The sequence below is a fragment of the Astatotilapia calliptera genome, chromosome 8 (assembly GCF_900246225.1).
Source record: "Astatotilapia calliptera chromosome 8, fAstCal1.2, whole genome shotgun sequence".
NCBI classification, from domain to species: Eukaryota; Metazoa; Chordata; class Actinopteri; order Cichliformes; family Cichlidae; genus Astatotilapia; species Astatotilapia calliptera.
The window spans coordinates 14,894,985-14,913,830 of NC_039309.1; the positions used below are offsets into that span (position 1 = coordinate 14,894,985).

The 18,846-nt window shown below is 42.2% G+C and overlaps 3 protein-coding genes across 3 annotated transcripts; all 3 read left to right on the forward strand.

The window, feature by feature from the left end:
- The first annotated feature begins 6,495 nt into the window (after positions 1-6,495).
- On the forward strand, positions 6,496-7,341 carry LOC113027954 (gap junction delta-3 protein-like). Its single transcript, XM_026177816.1, has one exon. It carries the CDS (start codon positions 6,496-6,498, stop codon positions 7,339-7,341), a length of 846 nt encoding a protein of 281 aa, XP_026033601.1.
- A 3,345-nt stretch (positions 7,342-10,686) lies between these two features.
- On the forward strand, positions 10,687-11,608 carry LOC113027892 (gap junction delta-3 protein-like). Its single transcript, XM_026177711.1, has one exon. It carries the CDS (start codon positions 10,742-10,744, stop codon positions 11,606-11,608), a length of 867 nt encoding a protein of 288 aa, XP_026033496.1. The 5' UTR covers positions 10,687-10,741.
- A 3,599-nt stretch (positions 11,609-15,207) lies between these two features.
- Positions 15,208-16,989, forward strand: LOC113027887 (gap junction delta-3 protein-like). The gene is made up of 2 exons (XM_026177706.1): positions 15,208-16,029; positions 16,931-16,989. The coding sequence occupies exons 1-2, from the start codon at positions 15,208-15,210 to the stop codon at positions 16,976-16,978; spliced, it is 870 nt and encodes a 289-aa protein (XP_026033491.1). The 3' UTR covers positions 16,979-16,989.
- Positions 16,990-18,846: the final 1,857 nt, after the last annotated feature.

The following is an 18,846-nucleotide window of genomic DNA, read 5'->3' on the forward strand; positions in this document are numbered from 1 at the left end:
ACATCGAAAAGGAGTGGGAAGAAGTACACACTCATTTAATCCCACCCCTTTGCCATAAGCTATCAGTCAATATATAGTCAGCTTCCTTACTGATATAATCTGTAGTAAAAATAGCAAACAGACTTCTGATAATATATACATCACATGACATTTTCGAAATAGAGACATTCACTGAATTTCAACATTTTTCCTTTCTTTATAATTCAAGAAAATCATATCTTTATAACTCTTTTTGAGCTGCTTTATGTTTAGATGTTGCTTCCACTCCATATTCAAACTGTTCCACAGCTTCAGTCTATGCACAGAAACACAAAAGCTTTTTCTTGTAGTACGTCCCTTCACAATTTTGAAGTTACAAAAACCCCTTAAATGATAAATTCCTTGTTTAAAAAGAAAAACATACTCTCAGTATTACCTGGCAGTTCCTTGTTTTTTGCTTTGAATAGAATTTGTGCTGTTTGGAATTTCACTTGATCAGCCAATTTCAATATTTCAGACTGCAAGAAAAGTGAGTTTGTATGATCCCTATAACCTGCACTGTGGATGATTCAAACTGTTTGTTTTCTTCTTTTATTTGAAGAGTAAAAAGTGAATGTAATGTACTTTTATGTAATGTAACGTACTACTCTGCACAATAGCTTAAGTAAGGTGAAACCAGTGAACAGTAGATAATATGAAGTGATGTCCCGTCTAATACCTGCTTTCCCTTGTTTAGGATTCCAATGCTTGATTCTTTGGAATGAATATATCTTACGTGAGCTCTCCAGTTAAGTTTTTCATGTATTATTACCCCTAGAAATTATTATAATTTATTTGAATCTTAGCATTTGTATTTAAACTACTATTTCCAAACAACGTAATTTTAGTTTTATTCAAATTTAATGATCATTTGTTGTTTTTAATCCAGAATTTTACTTTAATTATTTCATTAGTCATCTCATCCAGTAAATGCTGCAGATCATCACCAGAGCAGAAAACGTTTGCAAAGAGTACCATTTTTAATACTCTGGACACTTTACAAGTGTCATTGATGTGTAAGTTGAAGAATTTTGGGCCCAAAACTGACCCTTGGGGTACACCACAAGCAATGTCCATACACAAGGAGCAACAGCCATTTAATTTCACAAGCTGCTTCCTGTCACTTAAATAACTCAGAACCCAATTTAAAACTACCCCTCTGACACCATAATGTTCCTTTCTCAAGTCTATGAATAGCCCAGCCACGTGTTGTTTTTTGTAATAAATAAATATTTTTGGCAGAATTGTATATTGCTTGTGTACAACTTAGATTTCTCCATCCATCCATCTATATCTATATATTTATTTCACAATAGTAGATATTTATTTTGAACCAGTGTACACCTGTCTTGTGGAAAACTTAGTCTGACATGGATATTACAGCATATCAGAGCCCTTAAAAATGTTGATAATCATACATAAGTTGTGAAGATTTGCACTTTAACTGTAAAGTTTGTTAAAGTTTCACAAAGAAACCCATTCTTATGCAAAGCAGCATCAAAAACAGCACCGCTCTTTGGTTCATGCCCGTTACCAAGAAAGCCAAGAAAATCCTGGGGTCAGATGATGAGGGTTGATGGCCTGTCTGAGTGTTAAATGGAGATAGAGGAAGTGGACGTGCCCACAGAGTGCAGAGTGAACATAAAACTAAAGGTGAATCTGCTGATGAACCAGACTGCTGTCTCTGCTAATGGATTTCAGAATGATTGTTCTTTTGAAATAAAAAAAAAAAAAGAAAAGAAAAGAAATAAAAAGAAATCATAGCACATTTATATTTGGCGTGGGTTTTTTATCACTGCAACCAGTGCTCCTTGCACCGAGAGGGTCTCTTCATTGGACACCAATGACTTCGAAAGGGAAAGCAAAGCTCCAGAAAGAAAAAGGAGCTCAGTGACGACGCTGACAACTTCTCAGATAAACTCATATCACGCCTTGAAGCCAAGACAACTGCTGGCACCAAGATCAATTTTTACAGTTCAACTCTCAGTGATATTTTCTATTATAAGATGAGATAAACTTTGTGACACCCCCTGGGTCTGGGTGCAGTTCCCCCCTCCAGGGGCAAGGGTACCTAGATCCGGTTTGTAGAGTACGCTTGGGGAGTGTGATCGTTGTACTCTTTATGTCTGTCTCCACGTTGGTTGAGTGTGGAGTAAGTGCATATGAGAGCATGAGGGTGGGAATGGATGTTTGTGTCTGTGTGTGCCTGTATGTCTGTGTCTATATTTTTATATGTTAGGAGGTGGTCAGAGGAGGCAATAGCGGAACTACAGGGCTGTTTCGAGGTGACCGACTGGGAAACACTCTGTGAGCCTCACGCCGAGGACATCAATGGGCTTACTGAGTGTATCACAGACTACATAACTTTCTGCACCGACTCCATTGTTCCAGCTCAGACTGTTCATTGTTACCCAAATAACAAGCCGTGGGTGACTAAGGACATCAAAGCCCTCCTCAACAACAAGAAGAGGGCTTTCAGAGGGGGCAACAAAGAGGAGGTGAGGAAGATCCAGGTGTTACTAAAGGACAAGATCAGAGAGGCTAAGGACAATTACAGGAGGAAGCTGGAGTGGAAACTCCAGCAGAACAGCATGAGAGAGGTGTGGAGGGGCATGAAGACCATCACTGGATTCAGGCCAACCAACAGCAGGGGAGCTGAGGGAGGTGAGAATAGAGCCGACGAGTTGAATCTGTTTTTCAATAGATTCGACACCACAGTGTCTGCTCCCACCCCCACAACCTCACCTGCAGTCAGCCTGGAATCCAGAGCCACACCACTGTGCCAGCCTCTCTCTTCACATGGCGCTGTTGCCTCCTGTGAGAGTCCTGACACCCCTCCCCCACCCATCACCTTCACTCAATACCAGGTTGAGATGCAAATGAGGAGACTTCACTCGGGCAAGTCTGCTGGACCAGACGGAGTGAGTCCCCTTGTCCTCAAGACCTGTGCCCCCCAGCTGTGTGGAGTCTTTCATAAACTGTTTATGCTGAGTCTGAGTCTGCAGAGGGTCCCGGTGATGTGGAAGACATCATGCCTCGTCCCTGTACCAAAGACGCCACGTTCCAGTGGCCCCCAGGATTACAGGCCTGTGGCACTGACCTCTCACATCATGAAGACCCTGGAAAGGCTCATCCTGGACCAGCTGCGACCCATAGTAAGACCACATCTGGATCCCCTTCAGTTCGCTTATCAGCCTCGTCTCGGAACAGAGGACGCCATCATCTACCTGCTCAATCGTGTCTACACCCATCTGGACCAGCCGGCGAGCACTGTGAGGGTCATGTTTTTTGACTTTTCCAGTGCTTTCAACACCATCAGGCCGACCCTCCTGGGTGATAAGTTAGCAGCGATGCAGGTGGATGCTTCTCTGGTGTCCTGGATTGTTGATTACCTGACAGGAAGACCACAATATGTACGTCTCCCACAGTGTGTGTCTGACAAGGTGATCAGCAGCATAGGGGCACCACAGGGGACAGTCCTCTCCCCCTTCCTCTTCACCCTCTACACCACAGACTTCAGCCACTGCACAGAGACCTGCCATCTTCAGAAGTTTTCTGATGACTCTGCGGTGGTTGGATGCATCAGCACGGATGATGAAACAGAGTACCGGGCTGTGGTCGACTCCTTTGTCACGTGGTGTGAGCAGAATCATCTGCAGCTCAACGTGGCAAAGACCAAGGAACTGATCGTGGACTTCAGGAAGACCAGGAAACACTTGACCCCTGTTTCAATCCAGGGGGTCAGTGTTGACATTGTGGAGGACTATAAATACCTTGGAGTACACATTGACAATAAACTGGACTGGGCTAAAAACACCACAGCACTTTACAGGAAGGGCCAGAGTCGTCTCTATTTTTTGAGGCGACTGAGGTCCTTCAACATATGCCGGAAAATGCTGAGGATTTTCTATGAGTCTGTTGTGGCCAGTGCGATCCTCTATGCTGTTGCATTCTGGGGGAGCAGGCTGAGGGTCGCAGATGCCAACAGACTTAATAAACTGATCCGTAAGGCCAGCAATGTTGTGGGGATGGAGCTGGACTCCCTCAAGGTGGTGTCGGAGAGGCGGATGCTGTCCAAGATAAAGACAATGTTGGATAACACCTCCCACCCACTCCATGACATGCTGGTCAGTCACAGGAGCTCGTTCAGTGAGAGACTGAGATTACCGAAAAGCACCACTGAACGACACAGGAAATCTTTCCTGCCTGTGGCCATCTCCCTGTACAACGCATCCACTTAACACACTGTTTGCTGCTACAACTACACGTTTCTTTTTCTTTCTTTTTCAGCTATTTATTTATGAGTGACTTATGTATGTATGTATGTATATATATGTATATATTGTACTATTCTTAGTTAGTGTATTGTCTGTCTTGTCTTAATGTTGGTTTATAATGGAGCACTGTAACAAAAAATAATTTCCCCCAGGGATCAATAAAGTATTCTGATTCTGATTCTAATTCTATATGTCAGGTTGGGTATCAGGCGCCACCTCTCTGGGGACATCTCAGGCCCTCCAAGGTTTGGAGGCCTATCTCCCCCTACCACCACTTCCCCTGCCAGTGGCGGACTCCCTCAGACATCGGTGCGTTGGTGGTTCTTTGTGTCTGGGGGTGGGCGTCCGGGTACACACCGGCTCACTCCTTGGCGGCCGCTTATCGGGGCCTGGAGCCTGGGGCTCGCTCGGGCCACTTCGGAGGTGGGGTGCCCCCGGCCTCTCGGCCTGGGGCTCGGTCACTCAGGCACAGCTGGCTGCCGGCGGAGCTCACGGGCGCGTCACTGCAACTCCCCCTGGCTTCTGCTCCGCGGCTGCTGAGTGAGCCCTCATCTGGGACTCTCCTCAGCTCTTACTGGGACAGTGGCGCGGCTGCCCCTCTGTTGGTCTTCCTTGGTCTCTTGTGTTCTGGGGGCCTCTGGATGTCTGGAGTTTTGATCTCCTCCATACCTGCTTCATACCCTGGTGGACGGGGCTGTGGCCCCCCCACACTCCCTAGCAGATCGTTACATGGAGAAACCTTTGGAATGCAAGCGCGCTGATCCACACAGGTATGCACACAGGTGTACACACGGGTATTCACAGACGCGGACTACAGCTTTCTTGGCTGCTGCCTCAAAGCACATTGTGCGCTGTCTATCTTGCGTGCTGCACAATATCGTTTATTATTTAGTATCTACTGATATCTACTGCTAGCTAGTTTATTGTGATGGTGCTGGGGTTTTTTTTATTATGTTGCTCTTTGTTGTTTGCTTTCTCTTCTGTTTTTTTTCTCCATACAGGTGACCCAGGTGTTTTGTTTTTTTTTGTTTTGTTTTTTTTTTCTTTCTTCCCCCCCCTACTCACCGTCTCTTCTCCCCTCTGGTTTTCTTTCTCTCCCTCTCTTTCTTTCATTCTTTCTCCCTGTCCTATCCCCCAGTCATGTCTGTCCCGTTTGTAGCAACTGAAAATAAAATAAATTCATAATTATAATAAAGGTCAATCAAATGGACCAATATGGCAAGGCCATGATGATCCACTTGGTAAAATAAATCTGCTTGGCATCTTTCTTGGCCTTAAGACAACAATTCTGATGGCTAAAGATCCAAACGGGACACACAAAAAAAAAAAAAGAGATAAACTTTGTGAATCCCATGCAATGTTTATGTGTGACGTTAGACCCAAATGACAGAATGAATAAACTAAAACAAACCTTTATTTCAGTGAGGCACAAGTCCAGGAGGCAACTAATAGCACAGACAGTGGAGGAGAAAAACAAAAACTATGGACAAATAGCACAACGTGACAAAAACGCACAAACAGGCTGAGGGTTTAAACAGACACACTGATGTACACAGAGACATGGGGAAAACTGCGGTACAAGACAGCTGAAAGGAATCATTGACGATGAGATAGAGGAAGTAAAAGCACATACTAGACACAAAGATGCTACCAAACACAGTGGATGCGAAAAATAAAACAAAGTAGAGAATTTCATATAACCACAAGTTGGTACAACTGAAAGGCAAATCAATGTTCAACCCATTTTATCTTGCCATCACTGTCATCTCTGGAACATAGCCGAGTCAGTATATTTCCTCCAGAGTCAATTTCAAAGAGTCAAAACCACGTATATATCCTAAAATAGAAAGAAATTTGGAGCAGTTGACTCTATAATGTTAGTGGGTAAGAGTTTCTTAAAGGCTCGTAAGCTGCTGTTATTGTTTTATGTCTTTAATGATATTGTTGATAGTCTTTGCAGGTTCTTCTGTAATGTTTTATTTTTGGTTTAAGGCCGCTGGAGTATGAACTCAGTCAACACTTAGGATGGATAAGCTACCTTTGATCACTTTTATTGGGTACGGTCTCACTGTGAGTCATATATTGGAGATTATTATAGCAAGAATTCTAGTTTCATTTTTAAAACAAAGGCAGCGTTTGCTCTGAGACAAACAGGTGAACAAGCCTCCAGACTTCCAAAAGGCCTGACAGAGCTGCAGTCATGGGTGAGTGGGACTTCATCGGTGGATTCTTTAAAGACCTCCAGACCGAGTCGCCGATGCTGGGTCGTTTCTGGCTCGTCCTCATGCTGGTGTTTAGGATAGTGATCCTGGGAACTGTGGCCAGTGACATGTTTGAGGACGAGCAGGAGGAATTTACCTGTAACACCCTCCAGCCAGGATGTAAGCAGGTGTGTTATGACTTAGCTTTCCCCATCTCCCAGTACAGATTCTGGGTGTTTCATATAGTCCTCATCGCTACACCTTCTCTGCTTTACCTCGTGTACGCCACACACCAGCATAACAAGAGTGCCAACCCCTCTCCATCGAAGAAAAGGAGCAGCAGGGAGAACAGAGAAGAAAAAGCTTTAAGGACACTCTACATTATCACTCTGATCTCCCGCATAGTGGCAGAAATCGGCTTCTTATTTGTCCAGTGGTATCTCTACGGCTTCAAGGTGGAGGCCCAGTTCCCATGTGACCGATTTCCCTGCCCCTACACGGTGGACTGCTTCACCTCCCGACCTGCAGAGAAAACAGTCTTCCTCCTCTTCTACTTTGCTGTAGGGGTGATATCAGCATTTTCCAGCGTTGTGGAGCTTCTCTATAGCTCTGGGAAGTGGTTTTGCTCAAATCAGAAGAAATTGGATCTGTATGACCAATGTGACTGCGAGAACCTCCACAACCTCAAGCAAGAGGAGACAGAGACGTCAGAAAGCACAGCCAGCAGTGCGAGAGCAAAGAAGGGATCAGTGAGAAGCAGCTACAGTCGAAAGGTCTACAGCAGTGGTCACAAGTGCAAAAGTCCACCAGGAAAATATGTGAGCGCCTCGAGGCTTACATTATGAGAGGACTGACTGCAATCACAGCAAGTGTGATTCAGAGTCTTTTCTATTTTAAACCTGTGACTACATCTCTAACTCCATTTCATTTGAAATGATTTCACTGTTGATGTGTTAAACAGTATTTACAGTGGGACACTTTACAAGGATTGTTTGGAAAATGAGCAAAGAAAACACTGATGATAAGAAGGATGCATGCAAGACGTTGTTGTTTAAATGATTAAAGGCTGTAAACAGTTCAGGAAGGAAACATTTTCTGGACTACGCTTGATAAACTTCCTTAATGCTGATTGTTTTGTTTGTAACTGTGTCCCTTTTGTAGCTGCCAGAGGCAGAAACTCTAACTCAGCAGAGGATTCAGGTTGTACTGATAGGAAAAATAAGCACGGCAGTCTTTCAGACAAAATTTCTATTAATTTGACAGTTCCTGGTGAGCCACACTGACCGAATTTAGCTGTTTTTTTCTTGACTAGATCTCAAATCTTTCTTATTTTGCTCACCATCAATCAGCAGTATCAATAAAAAAATAAAAATAAATAAATAATAAGCACATGGACTTATTTTGGAAAGGTCAGCTTTCCAAGGTCAAAGCTGACCTTCAAAACATTTGAGCTGAATTTATTTTAAAATTGCTGAATGTTTGGTGAAAAAAAAAAAAGAGTTGAATGAGCAGAAATATAAACATGTTAAAAGCAAAAATTCACAGAGATGAAGTTTCAACGTTGGAAAGTAGTTGAATATTTTTTTAAATGTACCTGACTAGAATAGATACAAACAATAAAGATTTTGATCTCAATACTGTGAATAAATCATCAAAGTTTTAGTAAAACCCTTGCACTTGTTTTTACAAATTACCTCGGACTAGCTTAGCACAGTTTAGAAACATAATGTACATAAAGAGATTAACCAAGTGCACAAGAACTGCAATCAGAGCTGTTTATGAACTGCAGAATTTACACTGTATGGGAGCGGAAGTGTTTGCTAAAGGACATTAATGTTTCTACCAACAATGGTAGCGCACTTAATAAAAGTGGCAGAACAGGAGTAGCTCAAGAAAAAAAAATTAAATACACCACATCCCAAAAAGGTGATTCTGTTCATCTGGATGTAGTGTTTTTGGTGGGAGAAACATTTTGTCACATATCCGAGGGACTTCTTCAGTCTCAGCTGACTGCAGGCTTGCCGACTTTATAAACAGTACATTTGCATAATGACTATAATTAGCACCGCTGACAAACAATGGGCTGTGAGATCAGTTCCTTGACCATTAATATGGAAATTGTCATGTCGATTGATCAAAAACCACCAATCAAAGACCAATGATCCAAGACCATGAGTACCATTCACAGAGTTGGGGAATGGCTGCAATCACACAATTATAAGATGGTGAAAGATGTACCCTTAGGCCCCCTCTTCTATTCAGAGATGGTCTTTCCCTTTTCATGTACATGGACTCCTTGAATCCTCAATCAAACCAGCGTTCCTCCCTGTCCAGGATGTGCACATCCTCATCATTGAAAGAGTGTCCACTGGCCTGTAGGTGTAAATAGACTGCAGAGTCCTGACCTGGTGAGGTAGCTCTACTGTGTTGTGCCATCCCCTTGAGCAGAGATTGTTCGGTTTCCCTGATGTATAAATCACAGCAATCCTCCTGCTACTTAACAGCGTACACTACATTATTCTGTTTGTGTCGGGAGAACCGATCCTTGGGGTGGACCAATTTTTGGCGCCGTATGTTTTGAGGTTTAAAAGCCACAGTGTTTAGAGAAAATGCGTCTCAGCTGTTCCTATACTCCTGACACATAAGGGATCACTAAGATTTTTTGCTTAGGCAGCAGTTAATCTCTCCTGGACTGCCTGAAGCATTCTTTAGGTGCCTTCCCAGCGTTTCTCCCACTGATCAGCTTTTTGGGAACTCCTTAACTGGATTATAAAGCATGCATCAAGATATATTGCACATCATAAATCTAGCCTTAAATAAGATAAGGTAAACTTCAATGTTCAGTTATGCATTTTAACAGGTCAGTAATGCATCAACACTAATCCTGGTCAGTCTTCCCAGAATGACCATCTTATGATGAACCATGTCAACAAGGCAGAACCATGGCAGACATTCTGCTGCCCTCTACTGTCCAAAGTGATACACATCGACTTGAAACACCAAACTAGAAGGACATGTTATAAATCATACCAGCACAAAAACAGAGTGAAATGTACAGAAACACAAGCATATGCTGCATAATTAATTCACAAAAGTGACAGCATATTTGTGTGGGTCACAGTGGCGTGGACAGTGCCAGCCTTCCATGCCCCATGCTCAGATCACCAGGCACTTTACAAACTACATGACCTCTAAATACGCTTGTTTTTACGGTTTGTGTGATTGAGTGGCAGCCTAGCATAAAATAACCTTCAAATTACCATTAAAAATATATATAAGTTACAAGTGTTAGAACCACAGAATGCTAGTGTGATGAGTTTGAGAAACTCAGCGTAAAACCAAAGAGGCTCAACCAAAGAAACCAGCTGCATTCAAGAGGAAGGCTGCAGGTATCAACACAAAGCTGTTCGGCTCAATTAGAGCTATGTGCTTTTTTATAACGCAGATGTTGGTTTGGTCTTATAACAGTCACATGTAGATTTGAACACAGCTGTTAAAAAGGAAAAAAAGAGAGTACAGAAACCTTTGATTACAAGAAAAAAAAATCCCTCAGTGACGACTGATAGTAGCTCATCAAATAACCTCATATAACGCCATATCGAGACGACTGCTGGCGCCAAGGTCAGTTTTTATACTGAACTCTGAAAGATGGTTTCGTTTTATGTGTTATATGATAAGATAAACTTTACTGATTCCATCTCATCTTTGCATGTGAAGGTGGACCAAAACAGCTGTGGAAAAACACTACAGTACAACAAAGAACACAAGCAGGCTGGGGATTTAAATAGACACATGATATAAAGAGGGAGATGGAAAACGCCAGGGTATGACACACAGCTGAAATCAATCAATGATAATGAGACAGAGGATGTCCAACTAAATACTAGACACAAAGACAAAGGCTAGAGAACACCAGTAATGCCAAAGATCATGATGCCTGTGAAGGCTGCTGTTATTGTTTTATTTCTTTAATCAGATACTTGAGTTGCTGTCTTTGCAGGTTCTTATGTGATGTTTCATTTTTTATTTCAGGCCACTGGAGTATGAACTCAATCAACCCTTAGGATGGATAAGCTACCTTTGATCACTTTTATTGGGTACAGTCTCACTGTGAGTCATATATTGGAGATTATTATAACAAGAATTCTAGTTTCATTTTTAAAACAAAGGCAGCCTTTGCTCTGAGACAAACAGGTGAACAAGCCTCCAGACTTCCAAGAAGACAGACCTGACAGTGCTGCAGTCATGGGTGAGTGGGGCTTCATCGGTGGATTCTTCGATATCCTCCAGACCGAGTCGCCGATGCTGGGTCGTTTCTGGCTCGTCCTCATGCTGGTGTTTAGGATAGTGATCCTGGGAACTGTGGCCAGTGACATGTTTGAGGACGAGCAGGAGGAATTTACCTGTAACACCCTCCAGCCAGGATGTAAGCAGGTGTGTTATGACTTGGCTTTCCCCATCTCCCAGTACAGATTCTGGGTGTTTCATATAGTCCTCATCGCTACACCTTCTCTGCTTTACCTCGTGTACGCCACACACCAGCATAACAAGAGTGCCAACCCCTCTCCATCGAAGAAAAGGAGCAGCAGGGAGAACAGAGAAGAAAAAGCTTTAAGGACACTCTACATTATCACTCTGATCTCCCGCATAGTGGCAGAAATCGGCTTCTTATTTGTCCAGTGGTATCTCTACGGCTTCAAGGTGGAGGCCCAGTTCCCATGTGACCGATTTCCCTGCCCCTACACGGTGGACTGCTTCACCTCCCGACCTGCAGAGAAAACAGTCTTCCTCCTCTTCTACTTTGCTGTAGGGGTGATATCAGCATTTTCCAGCGTTGTGGAGCTTCTCTATAGCTCTGGGAAGTGGTTTTGCTCAAATCAGAAGAAATTGGATCTGTATGACCAATGTGACTGCGAGAACCTCCACAACCTCAAGCAAGAGGAGACAGAGGAGAAAGCAGCAGTAAAGATGACGTCAGAAAGCACAGCCAGCAGTGCGAGAGCAAAGAAGGGATCAGTGAGAAGCAGCTACAGTCGAAAGGTCTACAGCAGTGGTCACAAGTGCAAAAGTCCACCAGGAAAATATGTGAGCGCCTCGAGGCTTACATTGTGAGAGGACTGACTGCAATCACAGCAAGTGTGATTCAGAGTCTTTTCTATTTTAAACCTGTGACTACATCTCTAACTCCATTTCATTTGAAATGATTTCACTGCTGATGTGTTAAACAGTATTTACAGTGGGACACTTTACAAGGATTGTTTGGAAAATGAGCAAAGAAAACACTGATGATAAGAAGGATGCATGCAAGACGTTGTTGTTTAAATGATTAAAGGCTGTAAACAGTTCAGGAAGGAAACATTTTCTGGACTACGCTTGATAAACTTGTTTAATGCTGATTGTTTTGTTCGTAACTGTGTCCCTTTTGTAGCTGCCAGAGGCAGAAACTCTAACTCAGCAGAGGATTCAGGTTGTACTGATAGGAAAAATAAGCACGGCAGCCTTTTAGAGAAAATGAATATTATTCTTGTAGTTCCTGGTGAGCCACACTGACTGAATTTTCTTGTACTGGGTTTCAATTCTTTCTTATTTTGCAGTATATCTGATGATGGCCATCATTGTTTTGGGCCAGAATTTTGTGGCAATCAACAACCTCAATCAGATTATGACCTCACTAGTGCATTGGTCGCTTTAGGTACCCATCCATTTAAAGGTAGATTGGAGGTTTATCCAGCTTGGGCGTTAACTGACTTCATATTCCGGTTTCCCGGAATCAAAAATGAAACACTGCATTAGAACACGTAGAGATATCAATTCTATGATATCACTAAAGTAATAAAACATTAACAGCAGCGTATAATACATACCTGCTTCTTTATCTTCTTACAAATTGTAAGAAACAGTTATAGGCTAACACTGTATACACTGTGTATACTGATGCAGGTTTCTCTCCATTTTAGGATTTATAAATACCCACTGCCCACTTCTTTCTGTCATTTAATGGTCGGGCATTGTACAGCTACAAGCATTTCACCCCCATGTCATACTGTGTATGGTTGTGTCTGTGTGTGACAAATAAAATTTGAATTTATTTGAATTTGCAGTATTCTCCTGTACTAGGTGTTGCCACTCAGGAGAAGTCAAAATTTCTCAAACTATTGTAGCATATTGTAGCATATCCTCTGTATAATCTGTGAATATCTAAGTTTCTCTACTGACTGATTAAAACATCATTAAAAAACAACAATGCTACCCCGGCCAGTGGCAGAAATGGCGGCTAGCAACAGCGGACGTGACTTTGTCGTACGGTATGGTCCTCATGATCCTGTAAAAGTTATTAAAAAGGAGAGGACACATGCTACCTTTTGCCTGGTTAGCCTTGCCAGAGTCTTTGCTTTCTTTGTTACGTAATTCATCCACATGGTTTCTATTACTTTTGTTAACCATTTTTATGAATTAGCTCAGGTTAGCTTAGCATATTTTACAAGCATAACACACAACAACATTTGAAACAAAAGAAACTAATCAGGGATATTTTCTGTGCTTCTGGACACATTACTGACCTTAGAAAAATCAGAAATAATGAGCAGAAGAAACATGCCGATGTTAGCCTGATCAGTCTTGCTAGGATAGCGATCTCATGACACCAACGGAAACAAGGCAGACCTATAGTAGGCATTCTGCTGCCCTCTGCTGTCCATAGTGGTACACACTGACTTGAAACACCAGACTTGTACGGCTTTATAAATCATACCAGCATGCAAACAGAGTGAAATGCACAGAAACACATGTATATACTGTATAATGAATTCACAAATGGACTGTGCCAGCCCTCCTGCTCTTCACCTCGTTCAGGTCAACAGGCGCTTTATAAAATACATGCCCTCTAAAGGTGGTGTTCATAAAGTTTGTGTGACTGAATGGCAAACAATTTAGTATTTGTCATGTCCTCTGCTGACAGTATGGTTAATTTTAACTTTTGTTGGAAACTAACTATAAATCAGTGTTCTGCACTTGGACAATTCGGCCGCTAAAGCTGCAGATATCTTGCACTACTTACTTCGCCTACCATGTTTTCTCAACTGTGGAAAACCTGCTTAAGAATAACTGTAACAAGAACATTCCTATCACCCTCACTGTGCTGATGCGTGGTGTTGAAGGCATTCACACAGGCTGGACCACAAAGATTCCCAACTGCAAAATATGTGAGACTATTAGTAACATCCACTGTGTGCTCGACAGAGGACCCTCTGCCCATGTTGACGACAGAGAACGGCTTCTCTGGCTCCGGCCATGTTGTTTGATCTGAAGTTCAAAACTATGTTCTTACAGCTTTCAAACGACAGAGACTTACTGAATAAATGGACCAGAAATCTGTGTGACATAAAAAAAAAATCAGATTCACTGTTTCAAAATAAAGATTCTCATCATATCAAAGAGAAGAAAAAAAACCTCTTGTTTTAGGCTTATTTCCTCTTAGCTTCTCGAAATGTGTTGTGCAATCCGCTTGTTTATGTTAATTGTACAGTAAGTTGGAAGTCGTGTCACGGGTTGATTGTGGGCTGTTTCATGTAACCTGTTAAATATGTTGCTTCTGGGTAATATTCATGTTGAATGTAGAGGGAGGAGCAGCCAACATTCGATGCGCTGGGTGTCATGACGACACAGCACTCAGAAATATCTACATGTAAGTAATGTTTTATTATCAAGGAGTATCTGGAGAATGTTGTGACTGTATTAAGGATGTAATGTAGAGGATGAGAGAGGATTAGCAAGAAGCAAGGGAGGGAAGCTATGAAGAGGATGAAGAGTGGAAACGTCGTTAGTCTAGATGACATACTTGTGTAGAGAGGGGAATGGAGTTTTAAACAGGTTTGGACACGTGAGAGGACGACTGAGGAACAGAGAAGGTTGATTGTTTTTCCCTGATTGGTTATACCTCAAAAGTAGATGATATATAACTTAAAAGGTTTTTTTTTTCAATTAACTACTACTTAAGTACTCAGTAATTAAGTTCTGATCAAATTTAGACAAATGCCATATCCAGGGTCACAAAAGAAATATTTTTAATCTAACAACTTAAAACCAAAAACAAAAAATGAGTTTTGATTCTGGTTCTTGTTGACTAAAATAAGAAACTACATGTATAATTTTTATATTTAACAAAACATGTTATGCTGTGATCAGGAAACATGTTGGTACAACTTTAAAGATATTCTTCCGTCCAGTAAAGGAAACTTTTTTTAAAAATACTAATCAAGATTTTGTCTTTCTTAAATAAACAAATACAAAAAGAAAATCTATGCTCAACCTGTTTTGTCTTGGCAGAACAGACATCTCTAAATCATAGGTGAGTAGTTCAACCAGTCAGTATAAGACACATTTTCAAATCCTACATTTGAGACAACACTGCATCGGTAGACTCCAGACTATTAGCTTGTTAGTTTCTTACAATTTCTTTGAGCTGATGTGTTAACTAAAGGCAACAGAAATTGAGAATTATTGTAGGCTTTTAGTTTAAGCCCACAGGACTCAGTCAGCACCTAAGACGCAAATATCCTGAGCCCACTTTTGACCAGATTTGGTTTCACTTTGAGTGAAAGTCATGGATTGGAGATTATGATAACAAGCATTCTGGTTTCATTCTTAAATCAAAGGTGGCGAATCTGAGACGGATCGCAGAACAAACCTCTGGACCTGACAGTGCTGCAGTCATGGGTGAGTGGGGCTTCATCGGTGGATTCTTCGATGCCCTCCAGACACACTCGCCGATGCTGGGTCGTTTCTGGCTCGTCCTCGTGCTGGTGTTTAGGATAGTTATCTTGGAAACCGTGGCCAGTGACATGTTTGAGGACGAGCAGGAGGAATTTACCTGTAACACCCTCCAGCCAGGATGTAAGCAGGTGTGTTATGACTTGGCTTTCCCCATCTCCCAGTACAGATTCTGGGTGTTTCATATAGTCCTCATCGCTACACCTTCTCTGCTTTACCTCATATATGCAACACATCAGCATCACAAGAGAGCCAACCGCTCCTCGTCGAGGAAAAAGACCAGCAGGGAGAACAGAGAAGAAAAAACTTTAAGGGCACTCTACATTATCACTCTGATCTTCCGCATAATGGCAGAAATTGGCTTTTTATTTGTCCAGTGGCGCCTCTACGGCTTCAAGGTGGAGGCCCATTTTCCATGTAGTCGTTCTCCCTGCCCCCTGACAGTGGAGTGCTTCACTTCTCGACCTGCAGAGAAAACAATCTTCCTCCTCTTCTACTTTGCTGTAGGGGTAGTATCAGCATTTTCCAGCATTGTGGAGCTTCTCTACAGCTCTAAGAAGTGGTTTTGCTCAAATCAAAAGCACTTAGAACTAGATGACCACTGTGACTGCGAGTACCTCCTCAACCACAAGCCAGAGAAGACAGAGGAGAAACCAGGAGAAAAGACAAGCAGTGTGCAAGTGAAGAAGGAATCAGTGACAAGCACCTCCAGTCGAAAGGCCTCCAACACTGGGAACAGGACCAAGAGTCCAAGAGGAAAATATGTGAGTGGCTCGAGGCTTACAGTGTGAGAGGACTCTGAATCACACATGCTGCTATCACTGCATCCTCTCTTTCTATTATAAATTTGTGACACATTTCTAATTCCTTCGTGCTGCTTCACTTAAAATTGAAATGATGAATAATTTCACAGTTAAGGAGTTTTTCCATGGAACATATCACAAGGAAATGCTTAAGATCAGGAAATGAGCAAATGCAACAAAATGATAAGACGAATGCGATGCATTGTTGACTTGTTGACATTGTTCTGGTAAATGATAAAATGCTGTAAACAGTTCAAGGAGGAAACGTTTTCTGGATTACACTTGATAAACTTGTTTAACGCTGTTTTTTGGGACCTATTGCCCTTTTGTAGCTGGACAGAGGCAGGAACTCTAACTCAGTTTTCTGGCTTTGTATCTTCTCTGGCAAGTTAGCTGCTAACAGAGAGATAGCTTATTTTTTAATGAATGACTTCAGACTAGCTTAACACATTTTCCAAAATAATAAATAAAAACATCTTAAAGAGAAGAAATTAATCAGGGGCGCTGCAACTGTACACATAGCTTTACACTTTACAGGAACAGGAGTGTTTGCTAGTGGTACCCACACCTGTAGTTCAAGTAAAAAAGTGAAATCCATTACACATCTGTGTGAAATAATATTGGGTAAATTTCAGAGGTCATTTAAGCATATTTATTTGCTTCTGGACACATTCCTGACCTGTAAAATCGGACACATAATATAATAGTGGAATACACTGACTTGAAACACCAAACATGCAGGACTTGAGACACTCAAACCACCTACACTTAATTAGTATGAAATGTAATTTTTTTTTAAATGCATATATAACAAAAATAATTTAATAAAGTAATTACATATTTGTGTGTGTCACACTGACAGGGATTCTGCCAGCCCTTCACCATGCTCAGGTCAGCAGGAACTTTATAAACTACATGTCCGTGAAGGTTCTCAGTCATCCAGGTCATCATAGTCTAAGGAGCCTTGAAAGAAAAGTGCCTGGACTTCTTTTATGTTGCTTGAAGACATTTCACCTCTTATCCTGTCATGGTCCTGGGTCAAGCGACCCAGTATTTGAGTTTCATGTATTTTTTGTATTCATTTGCACCTAGCTTAGTTCACCTAGTTAATTTCTAGATTGCAGTTTAGTTTTGTTCCTTAGTTGTTTATGTCATCTCCCCCTGTACTAAGTCTCCCTGGTTCATGCGTCATGTCTGCGTGGTTATGTTTAGTTCTTGTCATGTCTAATCTCCATGTTTCCCGTTTTACTTTGAAAGTCTGTATTCATTGTCAGCGTATTCAGTTTCACTTCTCCTGTCCTGTCGTTAGGTTCATGTGTGTCAGCTGTGCTCCCATGTGTGGCCACTTCCCCCGATCATCCCTCATGTGTATTTAGTCTCCGTGTTTCATGTAGTCTGTGTCGCGTCGTCTGTGTTCCCACCCTCCATGTTGTCACAGCCAGTCTTAGTATTCATAGTTATGGTTTCCTGTGTCTTCATAGTTTTTCCTAGTTTTACTTTCCCAGTTTAGTCATAGTTTAGTTTGTCACTGCGTTTCTGCCTTGTCTGCACTCCTTGTCAACAGCCACAATAAAGGCTCGCTTTCAGTTAAGTTTACTCCAGTCTACTCTCGTGTGTTCGCACCTGGGTCCACCACACACACCACCGCACGGTCTGCCTCCTCAGATCGTGACATATCCGAGAAGCTTCTTCAGTTCTTGGGTCAAATGGTGGAGAGTCCCAGATTTAAGCCCTGTGGGAGTGTCCCCCCAAAGGGACATGGAGCCCCTAATGATCCTCTACCTAATCACATGAGCCAAGGTGTGAAAATGGGTGTAGGTCACAATCATCCAAGATTTCGGGTGAACTCATTGTGGAACCTAACCCTTTCTCAAGGCATCTGGGAAGGGATCTCAAAACTCGATTACCGATGGCTGACAGTTGGTGTCATAAACCACCGCCTCTGTTCAAAAAGGGGCGTTCACAGTGGACATAGATGGCTTCTTTCACTCCTCTTTCAAACAATCTGTCTTCTCTGTCCAAAATCTTTTGGACAGAGAAGACAGACGCCTTAACGCCCACTCACATCCTGGGCCTTCTGACCTAAGGAAATCACATGATAGGGGTTAGGTTCCACAATGAGTTCACCCAAAGTCTTGGCTGACTGTGACCTAAACCCTTTTTCACACCTTGGCTCATGTGATTAGGTAGAGGATCATTAGAGGCTCCATGTCCCTTTGGGGGGACACTCCCACAGGGCTTAAATCTGGGACTCTCCACCATTTGACTTTAGAACTGAAGAAGCTTCTTGGATGAGAGGTGAAACGTCTTCAAGCAACTTATAGAAGTCCAGACGCTTTTCTTTTCAAGATTTGCCGGTTTTGTAGGTATATTAAACTGACTTTAATAAATATACACTTATTCATTTGTTGTACTTCTTAGACCATTTTGATGGAGACAGTTATTAACCTCTGTGTGGCAGGCAAGGTAGAACCTACACACAGGACTTGGAGACAGGGGAATAAACTAAAGGAGACAGCTTCATTTGCTGTAACAAGAAACTGTAAAACAAAAAATACAAAAATGCAGGCCAGGAGGAAACCAGGAAACTGTAAAACTCGGAACTTGAAACTAGGGATAAACAAAGGAAACACGGCAAATTGGGATGATGTGACAACAAGCAGAGGTAGACTGAGTAGAGTTAGAATTTCGTTCAGGATAACGAGAGGATGGGCAACAGAAGGGAACACAGCTAGAACTAATGCAAACTAAAGAGACAGAGAAAGGAACACTGAACAA